This window comes from Gymnoscopelus microlampas (genome assembly GCF_963454915.1).
Source record: "Gymnoscopelus microlampas genome assembly, chromosome: 12".
In the NCBI taxonomy this organism is placed as follows: domain Eukaryota; kingdom Metazoa; phylum Chordata; class Actinopteri; order Myctophiformes; family Myctophidae; genus Gymnoscopelus; species Gymnoscopelus microlampas.
In genome coordinates, this window is record NC_139949.1 from 30613562 (window position 1) to 30631443 (window position 17882).

Sequence of the window (17882 nt, forward strand, 5' to 3'; positions counted from 1 at the left end):
CTTGCACGGAGAAAATATGATTTTTCACAAATTTCTCATTTACAATAGTGGAAATTCTGTAATTTACTAATATCCTATGTCAATACCACCACAACAGCAATCAATATATTTGTATTCATTGTGATTAATTTATCAATGTATTGATTTTAAGTCGTTTTGGTCATATGTGGCTAATTGCATATACTTTTTGCCTCTGTCTTTCAAATGAACAATAGAAGAGAAGGATGGACTAACTGGACTTTATATTAATGTACCTAAATATTTATTGTTAATAAATGCACATTTTCAAATACCTCTAAGATATAAATATGATGAGCATAATTACGCTGTTGGACATTGTTTCAATTGTGTGGCTGGTCTTTGCAAATATTACTGCAATCATTTTATCAGTAGCATTATCCAATATTAAACATGTAGTCAATTAAAAAACGAGTTCAAACAACCATCTAATGATGTAAACATGTTTTTCATTGTTTTGTATCTAATATGATTTTTCACAAATTTCTCATGCACTGTTACTTCTGGCGTTTATGATTATGCATTGCAGTTGAATGGATCAAAATGTGTAGCAATAGAGCAATAACAAGCAATATGGATAGCAATGAATACATTTGTAGTGAAGAAGATCAGTTTGAATTATTTTTGCTCAAATGCAGTTCATTCTACTTTAATTAATGGCATTTTTGTTCTGTGGCCTATCTTTTAGCTATGCACTTAATCATTTTTACTGCATGGAACTATATGGGTCGTGAGTCTGTGTCTGTCTGTCTGTCTGTCTGCCTGTCTCTGTCTGTCAACATGATTTTTAAAAAGGTTAGTCACAGTTCAATATTTCCTACAGGGTTTGCTTCAGATATGAGTAGTGTAACTAGCTCCTATATCATCACCAATCTACTAACATCAGGCACTTTCAGAAGAGAGTTGGGTAGCATTATACATTTTATCTCAATTAAAAGTACTTATGTTTAGGATTAATTCACAGTTAGGTCCATATTTGTTTTGAATTCATTTTTCCTTGTTGCTTAACTCTGCTCTTCCTTTATTGCTTGTGTTGATAACTCAAGATGACTACTCTGAGTAATACTTACTTAGTTACTGTATATGGTCATTATGAAAGGCCAAGGTCAGTGTCTGAAAAACTGATTGAAATATGAAATGGAACTAAGTAAACCCTTGATGTGATCCCACAATCAAGGGACACACACACAAAGACATACACACAGTGGCGACCCCCCCCCTCCCGATTGGCCAGCCCAGTTCTGATCTATTGATTAATACAAATAATAATACAACAAATATATATGTATTTTCCCCCCCGATTGATTAATTGATTCATCTAACTATTTATTTAGTTCTCATATGGATTTGTCATTTGCAAGCTGTGACATTTACATGTTACACTATTAGTTCCATTGTTTGTTTTGCTGTTTACAACTGTCTGCAAGTTTAATTTTTTTTTGGGCTTAAGCTGATGGAGTAGGCCTACCGTTTCATAATATGATTATAGGATGATGTATTTGCATTTAGGTGAGTCAATATATGAAAAAATATCACTTAACCCCAAAATAATTGATACAAAAGGTTTTTCAATGGATTCTGGTAGTATTGGGCACACTAAATAACATAATAAAAGTCTACCAAAATCTACGTCCCGGAAAGCCGTCATTTTCAAGATGGTGTCCAAAATGGCTGCCTGTAGCTTAAAATGGCTATATCTCAATAGGAAAAAAATATACAAATGATTTTTCACTTGATTCTGGTACCTCTAGACCTTTGGTGGAGTTAGCTGGTTTAGCAGAAAGCTTGAGGATCCAATGGAGTTAGATGGTTTTGTTTCAGAAGCACTTTTTAATACTTTTCATTGGTTCAATATTTTTTAATCAACACACAGACCTAAAGGGTGTTCAATAGAACTGATTTATGGACAAAAAAATGCAAAAGCGGAAAAATGGAGTTATCTGGTTTCTGCCTGACAGCAAGGATAGGTGGATGTGACTGTGCCCTCATTGTTGCATTCAGTTCTGAGTGTGAACTCTCGGCATGGTATTCCCTTGGGGGAGTTTTTCCCTTGTAGGGGAGCTGGCAGGTCGCATGGCCTTTGCCCATAATGAGTGACTTTAGGAGTCGGATGACACAAAACTAAATGTTACGTATGTAACCCCGGTTTTTTGAATCATGAAACACCTTTCTTGCTACACAATGAGGAAGAGTGTTTGTCCTAAGAATGAACTCTAGGGCCGAGCTTCTTCACTTACAAAGGGAGAGGTGACGTCATCACATTGGTCATGTGATCGACGCCATCCTAAAATAAACTAGAAAAAAGCGCAGAAATGGCTGTACTGGGAGTTACTCTCAAAGTCATTCTGCACTTCCTGTGATCAATAGTGCCACTAATGGCTATTGAAGTGCTTTAACTAAGAAGTTAGTGTACTAACTTAATCTCCAAATGTACAAGTTTATGTAAAGGTTCGCCCTATACTTGTTATTAAAGGGATAGTTCACCCCCAAAATGACTTTTTTACACACCCCATGGAGACTTGAATTCATGGAAATGTTAAAAAATGTTGTCGCATTCCTAAGCCAATAATTTGATGACCGGCGGCAGCTCCGGTAGGAGACTCAAAGTGTGAACTTTGAGTCTCCTACCGGACCAGACTGCATCTTTCCACCGGTCATCAAAGTATTGGCTTAGGAATGCGACAAAAACTAAAACATCTCCATGAATTCAAGGCTTCATGGGGTGTGTAATTGATAGAAAATAAGTCATTTTTTGGGTGAACTATTCCTTTAACTGTCAAAAGACATGAGATAAATATAATTTGATTGATTGATTTAGTGCGTGTGTGCATGCCATATGGGGGGAAGGGACGATAGCAGAGAGTCATTTTTTGGGTGAACTATTCCTTTAACTGTCAAAAGACATGAGATTAATATAATTTGATTGACTCATTGACTGATTGATTTAGTGCGTGTGTGCATGCCATATGGGGGGAAGGGGGTATAGCAGAGAGAATACAATAAAAGCTATAAAATAATACATTTACATATAATCTATAGGAGGAACACACAGTTTGAAAAATATGAACAACTAGAGCAGCAAAAACAAAATAGGAAAAAATGTCAACTGTTGCTATCCAGCCAGCTCTTTAGGGAGAAATTACTGCCTGGACGTTATTGGAATGCTGTGAAAACAACATGACTGAATCTCAGTAGAGATGAAGTCTACTGTGTGAAGAATATAAAAGATTTTCATGTCAGTTAAGATGTGGAGGGGACATCACCCTCATCGAAGACAAAATACATTTTGTATACATTGTAGGCTATGCATAATATATACTCTTCAGTCTTCACAGCTTTATCAGTTTTATCACAGCATGGAAAATTCATCAGCAGTAACTTCAGTCGTGCTTTCTGCATACTATGGAATGGAAGCTCAAAAGCCAATGTATTTCTGCATTTTCTTACTTTTATACATTTCCATTATTGCTGAAAATCTGCTATTGATTCGAGTGATCTATATTGAAAAGGCACTGCATCAACCAATGTATTACTTTATTTGTAACTTGGCTGCAAATGGGCTCTATGGAGGCACTGCTCTTTTTCCAGCTGTAATGAGCACTGTGTTGTCAAATTCGTATGAGGTAACTCTACCTTGGTGTCAAACACAGATTTTTGCCATACATACATATGCATTTGTTGAATTTACAATTCTAGCAGCAATGAGTTATGATAGGTATGTGGCCATATGTTATCCACTGCAGTATCATACACTCATGTCACTGAGTAGAGTGTGTAAACTAATAACTTTAACTTGGCTTTATCCCGTTGTTGCATTTCTTATCTTTACCATTTTAACAATTCAGTTACGATTGTGTGAGAAAGACATCGATAAGTTATACTGTATCAATTATGCACTGGTAAAACGCTCCTGTACAGATACAACTGTCCTGAACATTGTAGGGTTAGTTTTTGTAGCTGTATATACATTTCCACAGCTAATCACAACATTTTACTCTTACATACACATCCTGAAGATATGTGTATTATTATCCAAAGAATCAAAGCAAAAAGCTCTCCAAACATGCGTTCCACACTTGTTTGCATTAGTAAACTTCTCTGTGGGGTGCTTTTTTGAAATAATACAGAGTCGATTCAATATAAGCCATTGGCCTTATGGAATCAAGGTGTTCTTGTCTTTGTACCATTTGATCTTTCCTCCCATTCTTAATCCAATGATGTATGGTGTGAGTTTAAAATCTGTAAGAATAAGACTATTTAAATCTTTCCATGGTATAAATAGTCTAACACCAAAGCAGTAGCCAAGATCACTGTTTTGCTGTGTTGTGTTGTGTTGTGGTGTGGTGTGGTGTGGTGTGTACAGTATGTTGTTAACTAATGTACCTAACCCTACTATGTATTCCTATTTTATTTTTAACAAGTAGCCTTTTCCAACATTGTACATACTGTAGTAACTGAAAACTAGTAAATATTTAAAAGCAACTAAAAATGTGAACATGCATGTTTTCAAAATTGTATGTGTATTTATCCTGCTTGCTATGCAAAATGATAATTTTAATTTGATTGATTAGTGGTGTTCTGGTAATTCTCCTGACTTCTACTTATCCTATGTCAGAGCAATTGAACAAATCTACAGCAGAATGACAAAAATACAACAAGAGAAATCAATACAAACAGAAATCAGTAGATTTGTAGTTATTGTGGTGAATTAATTGATTCATTAATTAATTAATTTAAATTATTTTGATCACATGTGGTTACTTTTAACTGCATTTTGTTTTGAGGGCTGTCTTTGACTCCTCTGCATAATATGTTTTTCCTATGTCTTTCAAATGAGCGAAGTGTGGAGTTTATATTAATTTACCTAAATATTTATTGTTAATAAATGCACATTTTCAAATTCCTTTCAAATATAATCAACAGTGTATGCTGTTAAACAGACATTATTGTATTTGTGTTGGTGGGTCTTTACAAATATCACTGCAATCAGCTAACCATATAGCTTTATCCAATATTAAAAACATTAGTAATGTCAAAGTTCAAAGTTAAAAACGTATGATGTAAACATATTCATTGTTTTAATTAGCGTTACCTCTAGTGATTCTGATGCAGTTGACTGTTGAACAATTTTGAGAAATATCCATTGATGAATTTAAGGGCATCATAATTTAAGGATGTGGTAATGGAGGCATGTGCTTTTTTTCTTGAGAGGCCACTTTGATTGAACAGGTTTTTTATCGTGGATTTTTGTATATCACGTGAATATGTTGTACTTTATATGCATACAGTATTTTACATTATATACAAAATGGGGATATTATAGGTTAATGGTGGTTAATGTTGTCTGTACAGTTGATACTGCTGTGTCTGATGCTGTGAGTGGGAACCTCGCTAGGAGGGCATGGAAAGTATGCAATGTAGCACTGTCATGCAGGGGTGAACCCAATATTGATAGATCCTAGAGGGCTTTCTTTGCCGACAGTACTCTCATATAAACTAGGGTTACGTTAAATAACTTACATTAAGCCATCCTTCCTCCTCTTCTGAGTGCCACATATATGTTCCACAAAGGATTTGATTTCATAAAATTGAAATGCACACAGCACTGCTTTACAGTTTAATTGACATTTTGGCAGCACAAATTTGATTTGTAGCTTTGATTCACTCTTCATAAATCTGCATTTTAACTGTGCTGAATACAACATAGGACTGAGAACATTTAGTGAATGAGTTCAAGTATTGTATGACCATGCCATAGTTTATTTGATAAAAAAAAAAGGTAAGTTAGTTACAATGTGGTATAGCATAGAATACTGTATACCTCAATGTCAAATGGCATGGCCTGTTTCCATTATACAAAGCATGCTTGTACTTTGTAGAGTTCATATATACCATTATTCACATTTTCCAGAGAACACTTAAAAATAACTGTCAGTGGTTAAGGTAAAATAAACATTAGAAACACAATGTGAAATGAGGTTGATGCCAGCTGTCTCCAGATCACACACTCAGGAATACAAAACCATTTACAAACATTTGGGTAGACAGCATGCATACAAAAATAGACAAATATTCTGATCATTGCTTTATAATGTACAAAACTGGCTTATTATTGCCAGTCTTTATTACCAGTCCCAACAACATGGCTGGTATTGTTTTTCATCTTGTGGGGTGTTTATATGTCTATTGACAGAATTTCTCAGTAACCGTAGTGTTGATTAAAAAGGGTTTTCAACTATTTGATCAGTACCTCATCAACAACCTCAACACCTTTTAGCGCCCCCCCAATCAGTATACTGATCAGTATACTGTCATACCGTGTTCCTCCTTCAATCTTCACCCAGAGCTCAAGGAGGCAATAATATTTTTTTTGTCAGACCTGAGGTATGACCCCTCCCATAGGTTAACCTGTACCGTGTATGATGGTTCGTCCATGAATGTCATGTGTTTCATTGCACCATACAGTACACACCAATTGACTAGTGTGATCCCGTCACAAGATGGTCTCTAGTATTTGTGTGCCCTGGGCTTGAAGAATATTTTGTGCACATATTCTATCTTGGAATCGTACATTGTACAGTGTACATTCACAACCACTGAGGCACAGCACTTATTTTACAATTCTATTTATATCCCAAAACATTGTGCGTTCACTGTTAATGTAAACAACCTGTGCACTTTTAGAACAGACAGCCTACGCATAATTGTACCATACACTCATGCATACCAAAACATTGGGGACAGCCAAAACATCATCATTGTTGTTATTTCACTTAAATGATAGGTTCACTGTTTTTCAACCCAGACGTTATGATGATGCCATATAACACCCATTCCATACTCCCATCATTTATAATCGGCCATAGCACAACCCCACTGATAGCTTAGTATTGAAATATTATCACGTTTCTGCTGATTCTTATTGTCTCCACCAGAGATGGCCGAAGGTCGGAGACTATGTTTTCGCTCCTGTCTGTCTGTCCGTCCATCTGTATGTATGTATGTCTCTTTTGTGTATGTGTCTGTGAACAGTTCATCTCTGGCACTGTTTTACCAATCTGCGTTAAACTTTGCACAAATGCATGTACACTCCCAGTTAACCTCTGCCCCACATTTTTCCAAATGGCCCCATGGTGGCCCTATAACAGGGCGCTTCATGTTTTGGCCTATAACTCTTGAACCATAGATTATACAGTCAAATATTTTTCCCTCAGATTCCTTGGACATTAAACATTTCCCAATATAGGCCACACCCATTTCTGCCTGACAATATGTTCCGCCATTTTTGCTAAATACTGTTTTGCTAATACTACAGATTTTGTTAACTCACGCAAATCAGTACACACTATGGCTGTGGATCAAGATGTGTCCGATATGTATACCCATCCTTTAAGGTTGAAGGATACCACCAGTGGATTTTGAGGTTTCTTTTTGTGTATCTTTTAGTTTTTTTCACATTTGCTTCTACCGCCATTATCCACCATCATCATAATGTGTTTACATGCATATCAACAGGAAACTGTAACTTCAAGAATATTATAGTGCGTTCCACCAAAACTAATCACCAAAGTTCAAAGCACATAAAAAGATACATAACTGCCAAAAATATTTAATTCTGCATTAATATTATTTGTAATGTACACAAATGTACATTGTACATAGATAAATATGAAACAATATTTAATAAAGGCTAAAGTGGAGCATCCAAATGGCACAGGGCCAGGGTAAAATCTTCCAACCACCGCAGAGAATGGTGTTCTTTTCTTGCTTGGTGACTCGGGCTTGGCCGGGTGCTCCAACAAACATAATTGGCTGTGTTCGCAGATAGGAAGCTGGGAGAAACTCTGAACTCCAACTGGTTGGTTGGGGCGCCAGTTGGGCTGGAAGCAGACCTGGAAGGGAAAGCATGTTCCTCCGCATGCGTTACGCCCTCACTGTGAAACGCTTCAATGTGTCAGTGAGGCAGCTATAGCGACTCCATATAGGAGGAGGCATCTACACCATCCACAGGCCAACTGTGGAGGTTAGCAGCAAGTGGGACCTTGTTGCTGTGTAGTCCTGTTCAAGAGGGATTGCCATACATTTAAAGGCTAAAAATACACATTGTAAAGTGACATATTTATCACAAACCCAGATAGGTGACAAAGTGCTTAAAGTACTTCAAGCAGACAAACTCTACGCATCCATTAGCCTACTGTGGAATCATACTACCTGAAAACATGGAAGCTTGTCTTCTTTAATGCAGTATATTTGTATCTTTAGCCTTTACAAAGTATTGTTTCATATTTAATGTAACCATGTTTTGACAATGATGGATTACGTTGATGGAAACAAATGTGAAACAATATTGCTGTCCTTTAAGAGTACTTTAAGAGATTGCTGTACACAACTCCAGCATAATCTTAAAACAATTTAATGTTGCTCCACAGAGGCGAGTGGCCACGGTCAGGCAAGATATAATTTGTTGCCTTTTTTTTAACAATAATCTTTGTACAGGACAGGGGGTATGTCTTCTTGTTGTGTGAGCAAGGTGGTAGGAAGGGGGGCTGGGGTGGAGGGGTGCAGTTTAAGAGCCATGCGGGTAGACAAATTGGGTGCCTCTGGCCACTGGGAAGAGAGAGCTGGCTGGGTGAGGCACATGTAATGGTGCTTCTGTTAGGACTTTACCAATAGACTGATCCTCATAACTTATCCTAAAAAGTCCAATGAAGGGTCTTTGTCTTGAAGTGGGACATTCTGTAAAGAGATGGATATATTTATTAATTTGTACTGAGCGGATAACGCACACATGCACATGTACACACACAGACACATTTGTATTACTATATTAGTAAGGCGGTGATTTTATGAATGTCATTCAAATGTTTTCAACCAGACGAAAATAGCCTATCTACAAGCTCAGAATGCGTTGTACTGTGACATGCTGTGAGATTGTAGCACGCACACACGCATAAACAAACAAACAAACATATACACACACACACACACACACACACCCCTGTCTGGCAAAAGTCCAAAATAGAAATCTTGATTAAGTGTAAACCAGAAGCTGTTTTGAGCGGATAATACAAAAACTAAATATTAAGCAGCCAAGACGAGTGTTTGTTTTACCTTAAGTGAGCTTTGTAGGATCCGGAGGCGGTGAAGCTTTTCACTGAGCAGTGGATCGTTGACTCTGCGAACAAATGAGCGCTTGTATTCCAAGTGGCCATCTGGCCTGTAGTCGGCCCTGGTGGACAGACTGGCGTGCTCCAGAGCCCGGTACAGGTCCCCTAGGGAGTCTGTCTGCAGCCTCCTCTCCTGCTCACAGCCTGGCACCAAGAACAACCAATTACCAACACTGTACATAACAACTGGAATGAAAACATAAAAATAGGGCAAGTGGTTTTCTTTAAGTGTTAAATAGCTCTTATATTCTGATAGTACTATCTTTGCTATATTTGTTCAGTAACTGGGGTTTCCCTGTCTCTCCAGCTCGTTAGTAAACAGAAAATGCATTTTCAGGGTATTTTCTGTTTATTAAAGAGCTAGAGAGACGGGGAGACACTTGTTGCCACTCTATACAAATAATTACTATCAGAATACAGTGCTTTAACCTTTTTAACAAAAATCTTTTTGTTTTAACCAAAGAAATCTCACTTAGCCTACCTTTAAGGCTACAATTCTTATGGCCCTGTAACATGCATGAGTTGTTTTATACTTAAGTCCTGTTCTACTGCCTTTTTAATGGGGTGTATCAGATGACACACATCTTCATACTTTGGAATGTGACAGTATATAAAGATGGGTTTTCTACAACGTGTAGTTACACACAATTGTAAGTACATCATGCATTAGGATGAATTTCTTAAAGTACCAATGCAGTTTTTACTGAGTTATTGCAATTCATTTCCACCACTTAATACACAGTGTAATAAGGTTGTCGTAATGTGTCACTGGAGTGTACAACATAATTGAACTTCCTGAAAGGCTGGCTCTGCAAGACATGCATGGTCCGATGCAGAGTAGCCTATAGGCTGCTCATTCTGTTCAATTTAAAATAATATGTTATCTGCCAGTAGCCAGCACAGAGAGGAGAGACAGAATGAGTGGTGGAATGAAACCCATGAGACCACAAGCATAATGACTAATGCCTGCACTAATGCACTGCAGCCAGGTCATCAGGAGTAGGAGTAGGAGTAGGAGTACCCGTGGCGGTTCTTTTTAAAACACTGCCCCCCAGTGGTTCTATTTTTACACTGCACTTCTAAATAAACCTCTAGTCTAGTTAATCTGTTGGTTATCAGCACTCTTTTCTATGGAACGTGGAACGTTTGGGGGTGGTCGGTAATGAAGCTTTGGGTCTGTGCTTTAGCGTGTATCGGGCAGCCTGGTTTTGTGCAAGATCCAAGTCTTGGACACGCAATGTTGGAGGAAGTGAATGGCAGAGCAACGCAGAAATGAGGACGCAGAGAAAGGCCCCTCAGGCCAGTGTCTTTGTTTTGCTGAGAATTCAACATTAACGTGGATTGAAAGGATTGTTCCTCACCACAACATATAAACATTGGCATGGGGCACAACAGCATCTCGCTCAGGCAAGGGACAACTCTCTTGACTGGTAACTTAAATCATTGTCAATGTAAATGTAAATTGTCACCTCACTTTCGCCACAAATGTCAGTAAAACTTCTAGCATAATAAAACAGCAAGTATTTTTTATGTATTTTAAGACTGCAAGATAGCAATGAAAAACAATAAGAGGTCTAATAACAGCATGGCTTCCCTATGAATCGCTGATGTCATGTTGATGACATCATATTGATGACATCAGTCTTGCCCAAATATGGAGGGACAGCGGTGAAAATATTCACGCAAACATATTCTCAATAGGTGAGCAATATTTTGGAATTTACAACATTGGCCTCCTGGCCGCACGCACGAACGCACGCACGCACGCACGCACGCACGCACGCACTTCTTCCTAGGTGCCACACCGCAAAAGTCAGTGTTGCTTCTTAACATTGCAGCTGCAATATGGTATGGAGTGTAATTTACTGTATGTAGATATAGCTTATTATTCATAATATGTTTTAGAGGTTAAAATGCTTTGAAAATTATCGTGGGGTATTGGAAAAATACTAATGCTTAAGATTTGCTCATTTTAAATAAAGAAAAATATGTCTATAACAGCCAACTTCATTTGTGGTCAAGGGATTCTGCACAGTACAAAAATACTGAATACATGAACCTCAGCATTCCTATTCTGGGGCGAGCATTCAGCAAAAACAGCAGATCTACAAACTTGCAACGAGGGGGCCTAACATAGACCCCTGGGGAACTCTAGAAAAATACAGCTTACAATTTGTAAATAACAGTATTCGACAATGCATTTTTTCCTGTTTAATGGCTTTAACGGAAGTGGTGAGAATGTGTTCTGTGTCTCGTGTCTTGTGGTGTCTTGCCTATGTCTCTGGCTTGGTCCTGCTGGTGGTGCTGGGGCTCTCTGTGTCCTGATGCACTGGTAGAGGCTGCCAGGACAGCATGGAGCCCACTGTCCCTGGGTAGAGTGAAACTGCGGGGTTTCCCTCCAGCTTCTGCAGAGACAGTGGGGTTGAGGGGCAGTGGCACGGGCCCATACTGGTCTTGTATAAGGCTGCGTTGTGCGGGTAGCGTTGACTGTCGGCGGTACTCCACAGACAGCTGTCCTCTCGTTTCACGCAGCACTCCACCTTCCATCGGCAGCGTTTGCAAATAGTGTAAGCCTGTGTTGGCCAAGGGTGCCTCAATCAGGTCCTGCCATGAGCGACGCCGGCTGCTTGTCTTCTGCCCCAGCGAGATATCATTGCTGGAGTTGCTCACTTCCCGAGGATCCGGTCGGAACTCTTCGTTAGGGGAACGAGACTGAAATGTCCCGGAGGAAGAGAGGTGACGATGTTTTGGCTCCAGGTAGGGACTCATCTGTGGTACCTAAACAACATCAGTTGGTTAACGGAAAAGTTCCACAACTCCTCAAAGCTAAAAGATATATCAGCTATCAGGTGAAGACACAACAAGAGACTCACCGAAGAAGGTCTTGGATATGTATCATAAGGTGGTGGCGGACTGTCCTGTTTGGGCATCGAAGGCAATTCCACATCCTCATGATCACTCTCACTCCAATAATCTGGTGTGAAGATATTTTATCATTAGATCTGTTAGATAATGTATTTTTATTGCTATTCATAGTATTCGATCGAAGACATGTTGGTGGCAAACAACAGGGGATTATAGTCAAATAGCAGAACAACAACAATAACACACATGGCAAATGAGCTGTGTCACTGTGATATATTAATGTAGAGCAAAACAAGAAAACAAGAATACTACGAATAGCGTAATCAAGACCAAAGATGGCTGTATAAGGCCCTATCCATTGAACCTAACTAATCGCTGGTGCAGAAAGCTTCTAATGACAGCAGAAATTGATCATGAAGCCATTCAAAAGGTATACAACACAATAATTATAAACACCATAGGATGTCTCCTATGGTGTATAATCATGAAAATATGATGAAGGATGTGTGATTGCAACAGTGTAAGTAACATTCTCACCCCGGTCTGGGTGGACTCTCTCATGCTCCGAGTACCCTGTGACTGCTGTAGAGAGACGACTCAGCCACCTGCAGATGAAATCACGAAACTAATGATGTATGTGAGTCGCTACAGCTTATGGTCCTGAGTCACATCATCTCTGTCTTATCATGTGCTTAGGTAGGTAAAGTGACCAATGTGTTTATTGTCACATACACATCAAATACAGCATCATTATAGGCAGTGAAGAATAGATCTTATACAGCTTATACAGCTTTAAGATTCCACAAAAGTGTGTGGATCACAATGACATTTAAATAGCAAAAAAAAAAACGCAATAGTAAAGATAGTAGGGATTAAAAAGAAACAAAGTAAAGTAGCCATACAAATAGCCAAATATCAGCAGTCTACATCACAGTATCTATATACTGTCTATATAAATAGCTATGTATAGGTGAATAGCACTGTCACAAAAGTGACTGCAGTGGTGGCGGTAAAGTTAACATTTGCAAGTGCAGTATAATACTGAAGAAAAAAAAGAAAGAAAATAGCAGTAAATATCAGAAATTGCTAACACATCCGTACAGTTCATATCTGTAAGTAGTCTTGTTATCAGTTTATGTTGTTTCTTGAGTTCAGAAGACTACTTATATCTCTCCCTAAAAAGGCATTGGTACCAGTTGGTGACAGTAGCTCTGCCTCAATCACTCACCGCACCATGTCGTCAACATTCTCCGCTGCGAAGTAGAAACTCTTTATCTTCGGATGGCAAGCCTTGAAAGCACTGAGAGAGAATCAAAAGGCGGATTTAAATATATATTTATGGTTACTAAATACATAGAGACATATTGTGCTATTCTATTTCAGCCAGGGACTAAGAAAGTGGAATGTGTGTGTCTGTTTGCACTTTGCAAGCACAACCTCTGTCAAAGGCGGCTCGAGCTCAGTTGTGCAATCGACTCTTTTCTGTATACTGGTTTTAAAGCATCTCTGCTTTATTAGATCAAGACAGTGGAAAGAGACTAGCCTGGGAACCTGATGAATCTGCCAGAGTGAATTTAATTACATTTGTGCATTAGTACAACACCAGGCTAGAAAGAAACAGGAATGATGAGATAAATTAAGTTACTAAGTGTAAGCCCATGTGGAATGTGTACTAACTGGCTAAGACATCAACAGCCTTTTAAGCTCTCAGATTTTGACATGGCATCATTTTCAAAAAATCTTCCCATTTTTAAACTTAAACCATTTGTGAACCATGAAGCTAGTCCATGATGCCACAGAGAAAGTAGCATTTTATTCAACTATTAGTGTGAGTTAGTTATCAAACATTTGATTGAAACCACAAATATTTAACTTTTTTGAAAAGCACGTTTTTTTTGTGCTCCACACTCTCTGTATAAGCAGCCTCTGTACAAGCTACCATTCACATAGCGGTCGGGCAACCAGAGTGGTCTCTCCACAATCTCTAAGTGGTCTCCAATACACATATACACAGGTATTTATCATCAAAGGAACTTGGGTCATGTCTAACTTAGCGTTAGACAGTGGATTTTAAAATCTTGCGTAGCCAGACAATCAGAGACCTCCAGCTACTGATATGTCTGCGGACATCTAAATTCAACGAATGGGATAAAACTGGGTGAAAAATAACCACATTACAGAGCCTGTGCAAAGACTTTAGGGTGGTCCTTGACTCCTTCATATTGGGACAATGATATGATTGGTTTTCTCTGCCGTAGGTCTGTAAACGGCAGTTGTTCAAGCTCATATTGAATTTAGATTTCCCCATACATATCAGTAGGCGGAGATCTCTGATGATCCCGCAACTTGAGATGAAAAATGAAATCATAGTGGAGTTATCAATAATTTCATGACACACACACACACACACACACACACACACACACACACACACACACACACACACACACACACACACACACACACACACACACACACACACAACAAACAAATACTAATAATCTCTATAATTGTAGACACTAATAAAAAGCTCATACTGCAGCTCTACGTTACTATTACTACAAGCTATTGTTATTTATGGCTTCTAAATAATGCCATATAAAAAATGTACTCTAGACATACACAGTCATTTTGTCTCACCATATAGACAATGTAGACAGTAAATTAGCCATCTCATAAGCATTCGTAAAAATCTGTACTCACTACTTCTTTCTGCATTCAGTGGCACGATCAATCTTGAACTCTGGGAGACTCACAAAGCCCTCTGCCTTTTCATCCTGTGATAAGTCAAACGTGACAGCTTCGTCATTCCAACCTAACATCAAGCTTGAGAGCAGTGTTCAAAATTAGATTTCTCCAAATTGGCCGCTTTTTGTTGGGGGTTGGGGAAAATTAAAACCTAACAGGAGAAATATTCACCTGCTCATTCATGTACCAGTACAGGCAGGTGTCTTTCAAGACGAACCAGTACTTCTTCCATTTCTGGGAAAAATAGCTTTTGGCATCCTTTTTTTTCCAGAGCCAACCCTCACAGTCCCCCTGACCCAAGTCCTTACAGGAGATCCTACGCTTACTGACTGAAGACCGTGGACTTCCAACTGCAGAAAATGGAACAGGAGGAGTCATAAAGTACAAGACCTGTAACATAACGATAACCATGTGCACAGTAAAAACATGTGATCACAATTTTTACACTTTCATAGTTAATTTAACAATCAGGGGTTTGCTGTAGACAACTCATGTTTATAAAACCACTTCCTAGGAATGTACTTAACCTTTATTCTTCTTCTTTGACCTTGAGAGAAGTGAGGACCGTTCAAACATCTACAAATAAAATAAAATAAACAGGCCAATAAGATGCTGAGGGATCCAGTGTTACCAGTCTAACAGCTGATAATAAATAGAGCCAGACCGATGCCAGATATTTGGGTCCGATGCCGAGTCTTAGAGAGTCCTAGACCATCGATTACCGATGTATTGACCGATATTTTGTCAGAAAGTGCAAAATGTTCTAATAAATTTGAAACACTTTTGATAATAGGTTCTATTTGAGACCATTTAACTAGAATGTATTTAATTTAATCACCTAGGCCCTATTGATATTCTTTAAAAAATAGCAGATCTACAAGCTCACAACACATATTTTTGGAAATTACTGAAAACATTTGAAAATATTCGCCTACAATGACATGCCCAAGATAGGGATGCCAGGTTGAAAATGGTAAAAAATCGGGACACATCAGCTGCATAAGATCAGATACTGATGTCATCAAAAAAGTCAAATAAGAGACTAATAATAATATAATATCGGTTTGGCTCTAATCATAAATGAAACATTTGTGATGACAGGGACTAGAACCAGACTGACGTGGTAGAGGGACATAGAGTCCGAGCTGGAGGTGGACAGGGACACTTCCATTTGGAGGGCGGGGACAAGCGTGTATTGGGCGGGGCTACCTCCCCTCTCAACCTTCTTCCTGTTTTGGCTCAGACTGCGTCCTGTCAAGTATTCCTCCGCTGTGGCTTTGTCCTCACGAGCATAATGCAGCAAGGTGTTCTCTGTAGGGACACAAGTGAGAAAAAAACACTTAACATGCAATGTCTCATCACTGCCCTTGAACAAGAAAGTGGTCCAGGAGCCCCTGATTCCAATCCTGCACCTCACTACCTCTGACCGTCGTGCGCCAATATTAGTAGGCTTTCTAATCTAGTCAAATATCAATTGAATTGGATTTCAGTATTTCAAAGGGCCATCACTTTATATCTGAAAGGCATTTTACTTAAACCCTCTAGATTTACTAAACTGGAAAAATTAAACTAAAGTTTTTTTCCGTCTACTACACCAAATCTCTTCGCCAAAAATAGCCGATCTACAAGCTTGCAACGTGTCAACTGCTATTAATGTCCCCCCCAGAATATGGATGCCAGGGTTTAAGTGGTTAAAATAAATATGACAGAAGGCTGCTCTCAGGCAGACAGCTATCACATATTTCGAGATACCGCCTCTTACAGATAAATATAGCACCCTCGCTTTGGCTGATGAGAAGCCCACAGGACCAACAGATCATCATCACGCCCCCCTGTGGAATTAAACACATCTTTCCAGAGAGTATTCCTTGAGACTGATACGAGAGCATTTTGCTTTCTTATCCCACTCCATTTGTCATGAAGCTTAGCAGCAACCTACAACATGTCAAAATCCTGGGGGAAAATAAATTCTTCAGCAGTTGCCAAGGCAACAACATACCTTCAAACCCAAAAACAGAAACGGTGTGAAAGAAAGAAAGAAAGAAAGAAAGAAAGAAAGAAAGAAAGGGAAATTAAGGCAAATTGAGGCAGTGAGAACCAATAACTACGTATTTGTTTCGTGCACCTGAAATGGAAGATACACAAAACGCACACGGGTCGTATCCGTGACAACAACATTGTATAAATCATAAATGATTTAGCATAATAATCATAATCATTTTCATGTTGAAATATTTTCCTACATTTTCAAACATGTTCAAATATAGCTGAAATAGCAGATCTACAAGCTTCACAACGCATTGTGAGCTTGTATATCGGCTATTTCCATTATTTAATAAATCCACTGATTATTAAATATGGCCTATTTTGGCCATAGTACATTATTCATTTTGATTATTATTGGCACCAGTCATTGACAGTCATTTGTTTTGTATATTAATCTATTTGTCATATCTGCCATGTGCAATTGCTGTTTAGAAATGCTTAAAATTCAAAGATTTTTTTATATGCATACGTATATGTTTCAATGTTCAATGTCAAAACAAAATGAAATTGTTAATTGCAATTATTTGTACTGTATCACAATTCATCGTCAACTAAAATGTCATGATCGTGACAGCACTACAGACAGGTCGGCATAGCCTACCTCTTCTTTGCTCAGAGATCTGAGAGGGCGACATAGAAAACCATCCTCTATCATGAAATATCCACCCACTCGCCACATCTCCCCCTCTCTCTGTCTGGTCTCTCTCTCCCTCTCTCTCTCTGCGCCCCTCCCTCAGCCTCCCACTCACCTCTCCTGCTCTCTCTCTTCAGCTTGGTGGGGTCTTCATAGTCTCCTCCCCAGCTGCATTCTATTGGCATTGAGATGGGCCTGAGCCGGCCTGGAGTGCACAGCACAGGGGAACATTTTTATATCATTGTTACGCAGCTGCTCACATAAAATCAAAGGAGACATAAAAAAAAAAAAAACCACATTTGTGTTGTGTGTTACATTTGTGTTTGCACCCAAATAAAGCAGTGGGGGAAAAAAACACCAGTGTGCCCAGATGTCAGCCAGAGTCTCCATGCTATTTGCTATTT

The 17882-nt window shown here is 38.7% G+C and overlaps 2 protein-coding genes across 2 annotated transcripts in view; one reads left to right on the forward strand and one right to left on the reverse strand.

The window, feature by feature from the left end:
* Positions 1 to 3374: 3374 nt before the first annotated feature.
* Positions 3375 to 4396, forward strand: LOC311057290 (olfactory receptor 51I1-like; the record flags this gene model as incomplete). The annotated part of the gene is made up of 2 exons (XM_084074243.1): positions 3375 to 4244; positions 4382 to 4396. The coding sequence occupies 2 exons, from the start codon at positions 3375 to 3377 to the stop codon at positions 4394 to 4396; spliced, it is 885 nt and encodes a 294-aa protein (XP_083930369.1).
* Positions 4397 to 8659: 4263 nt separating this feature from the next.
* LOC311056660 (connector enhancer of kinase suppressor of ras 2-like) overlaps positions 8660 to 17882 on the reverse strand; it is a gene marked incomplete at its 5' end in the record, with an annotated part of 22912 nt that continues 13689 nt past the window's right edge. The window contains 11 exons of the mRNA XM_084073455.1: positions 8660 to 8754; positions 9130 to 9329; positions 11459 to 11954; positions 12059 to 12159; positions 12588 to 12655; positions 13279 to 13350; positions 14754 to 14827; positions 14970 to 15148; positions 15326 to 15374; positions 15919 to 16109; positions 17594 to 17683. Coding sequence (XP_083929581.1) covers positions 8707 to 8754; positions 9130 to 9329; positions 11459 to 11954; positions 12059 to 12159; positions 12588 to 12655; positions 13279 to 13350; positions 14754 to 14827; positions 14970 to 15148; positions 15326 to 15374; positions 15919 to 16109; positions 17594 to 17683 — 1568 coding nt within the window. The 3' untranslated portion in view covers positions 8660 to 8706. The remainder of the gene's footprint in view (positions 8755 to 9129; positions 9330 to 11458; positions 11955 to 12058; positions 12160 to 12587; positions 12656 to 13278; positions 13351 to 14753; positions 14828 to 14969; positions 15149 to 15325; positions 15375 to 15918; positions 16110 to 17593; positions 17684 to 17882) is intronic.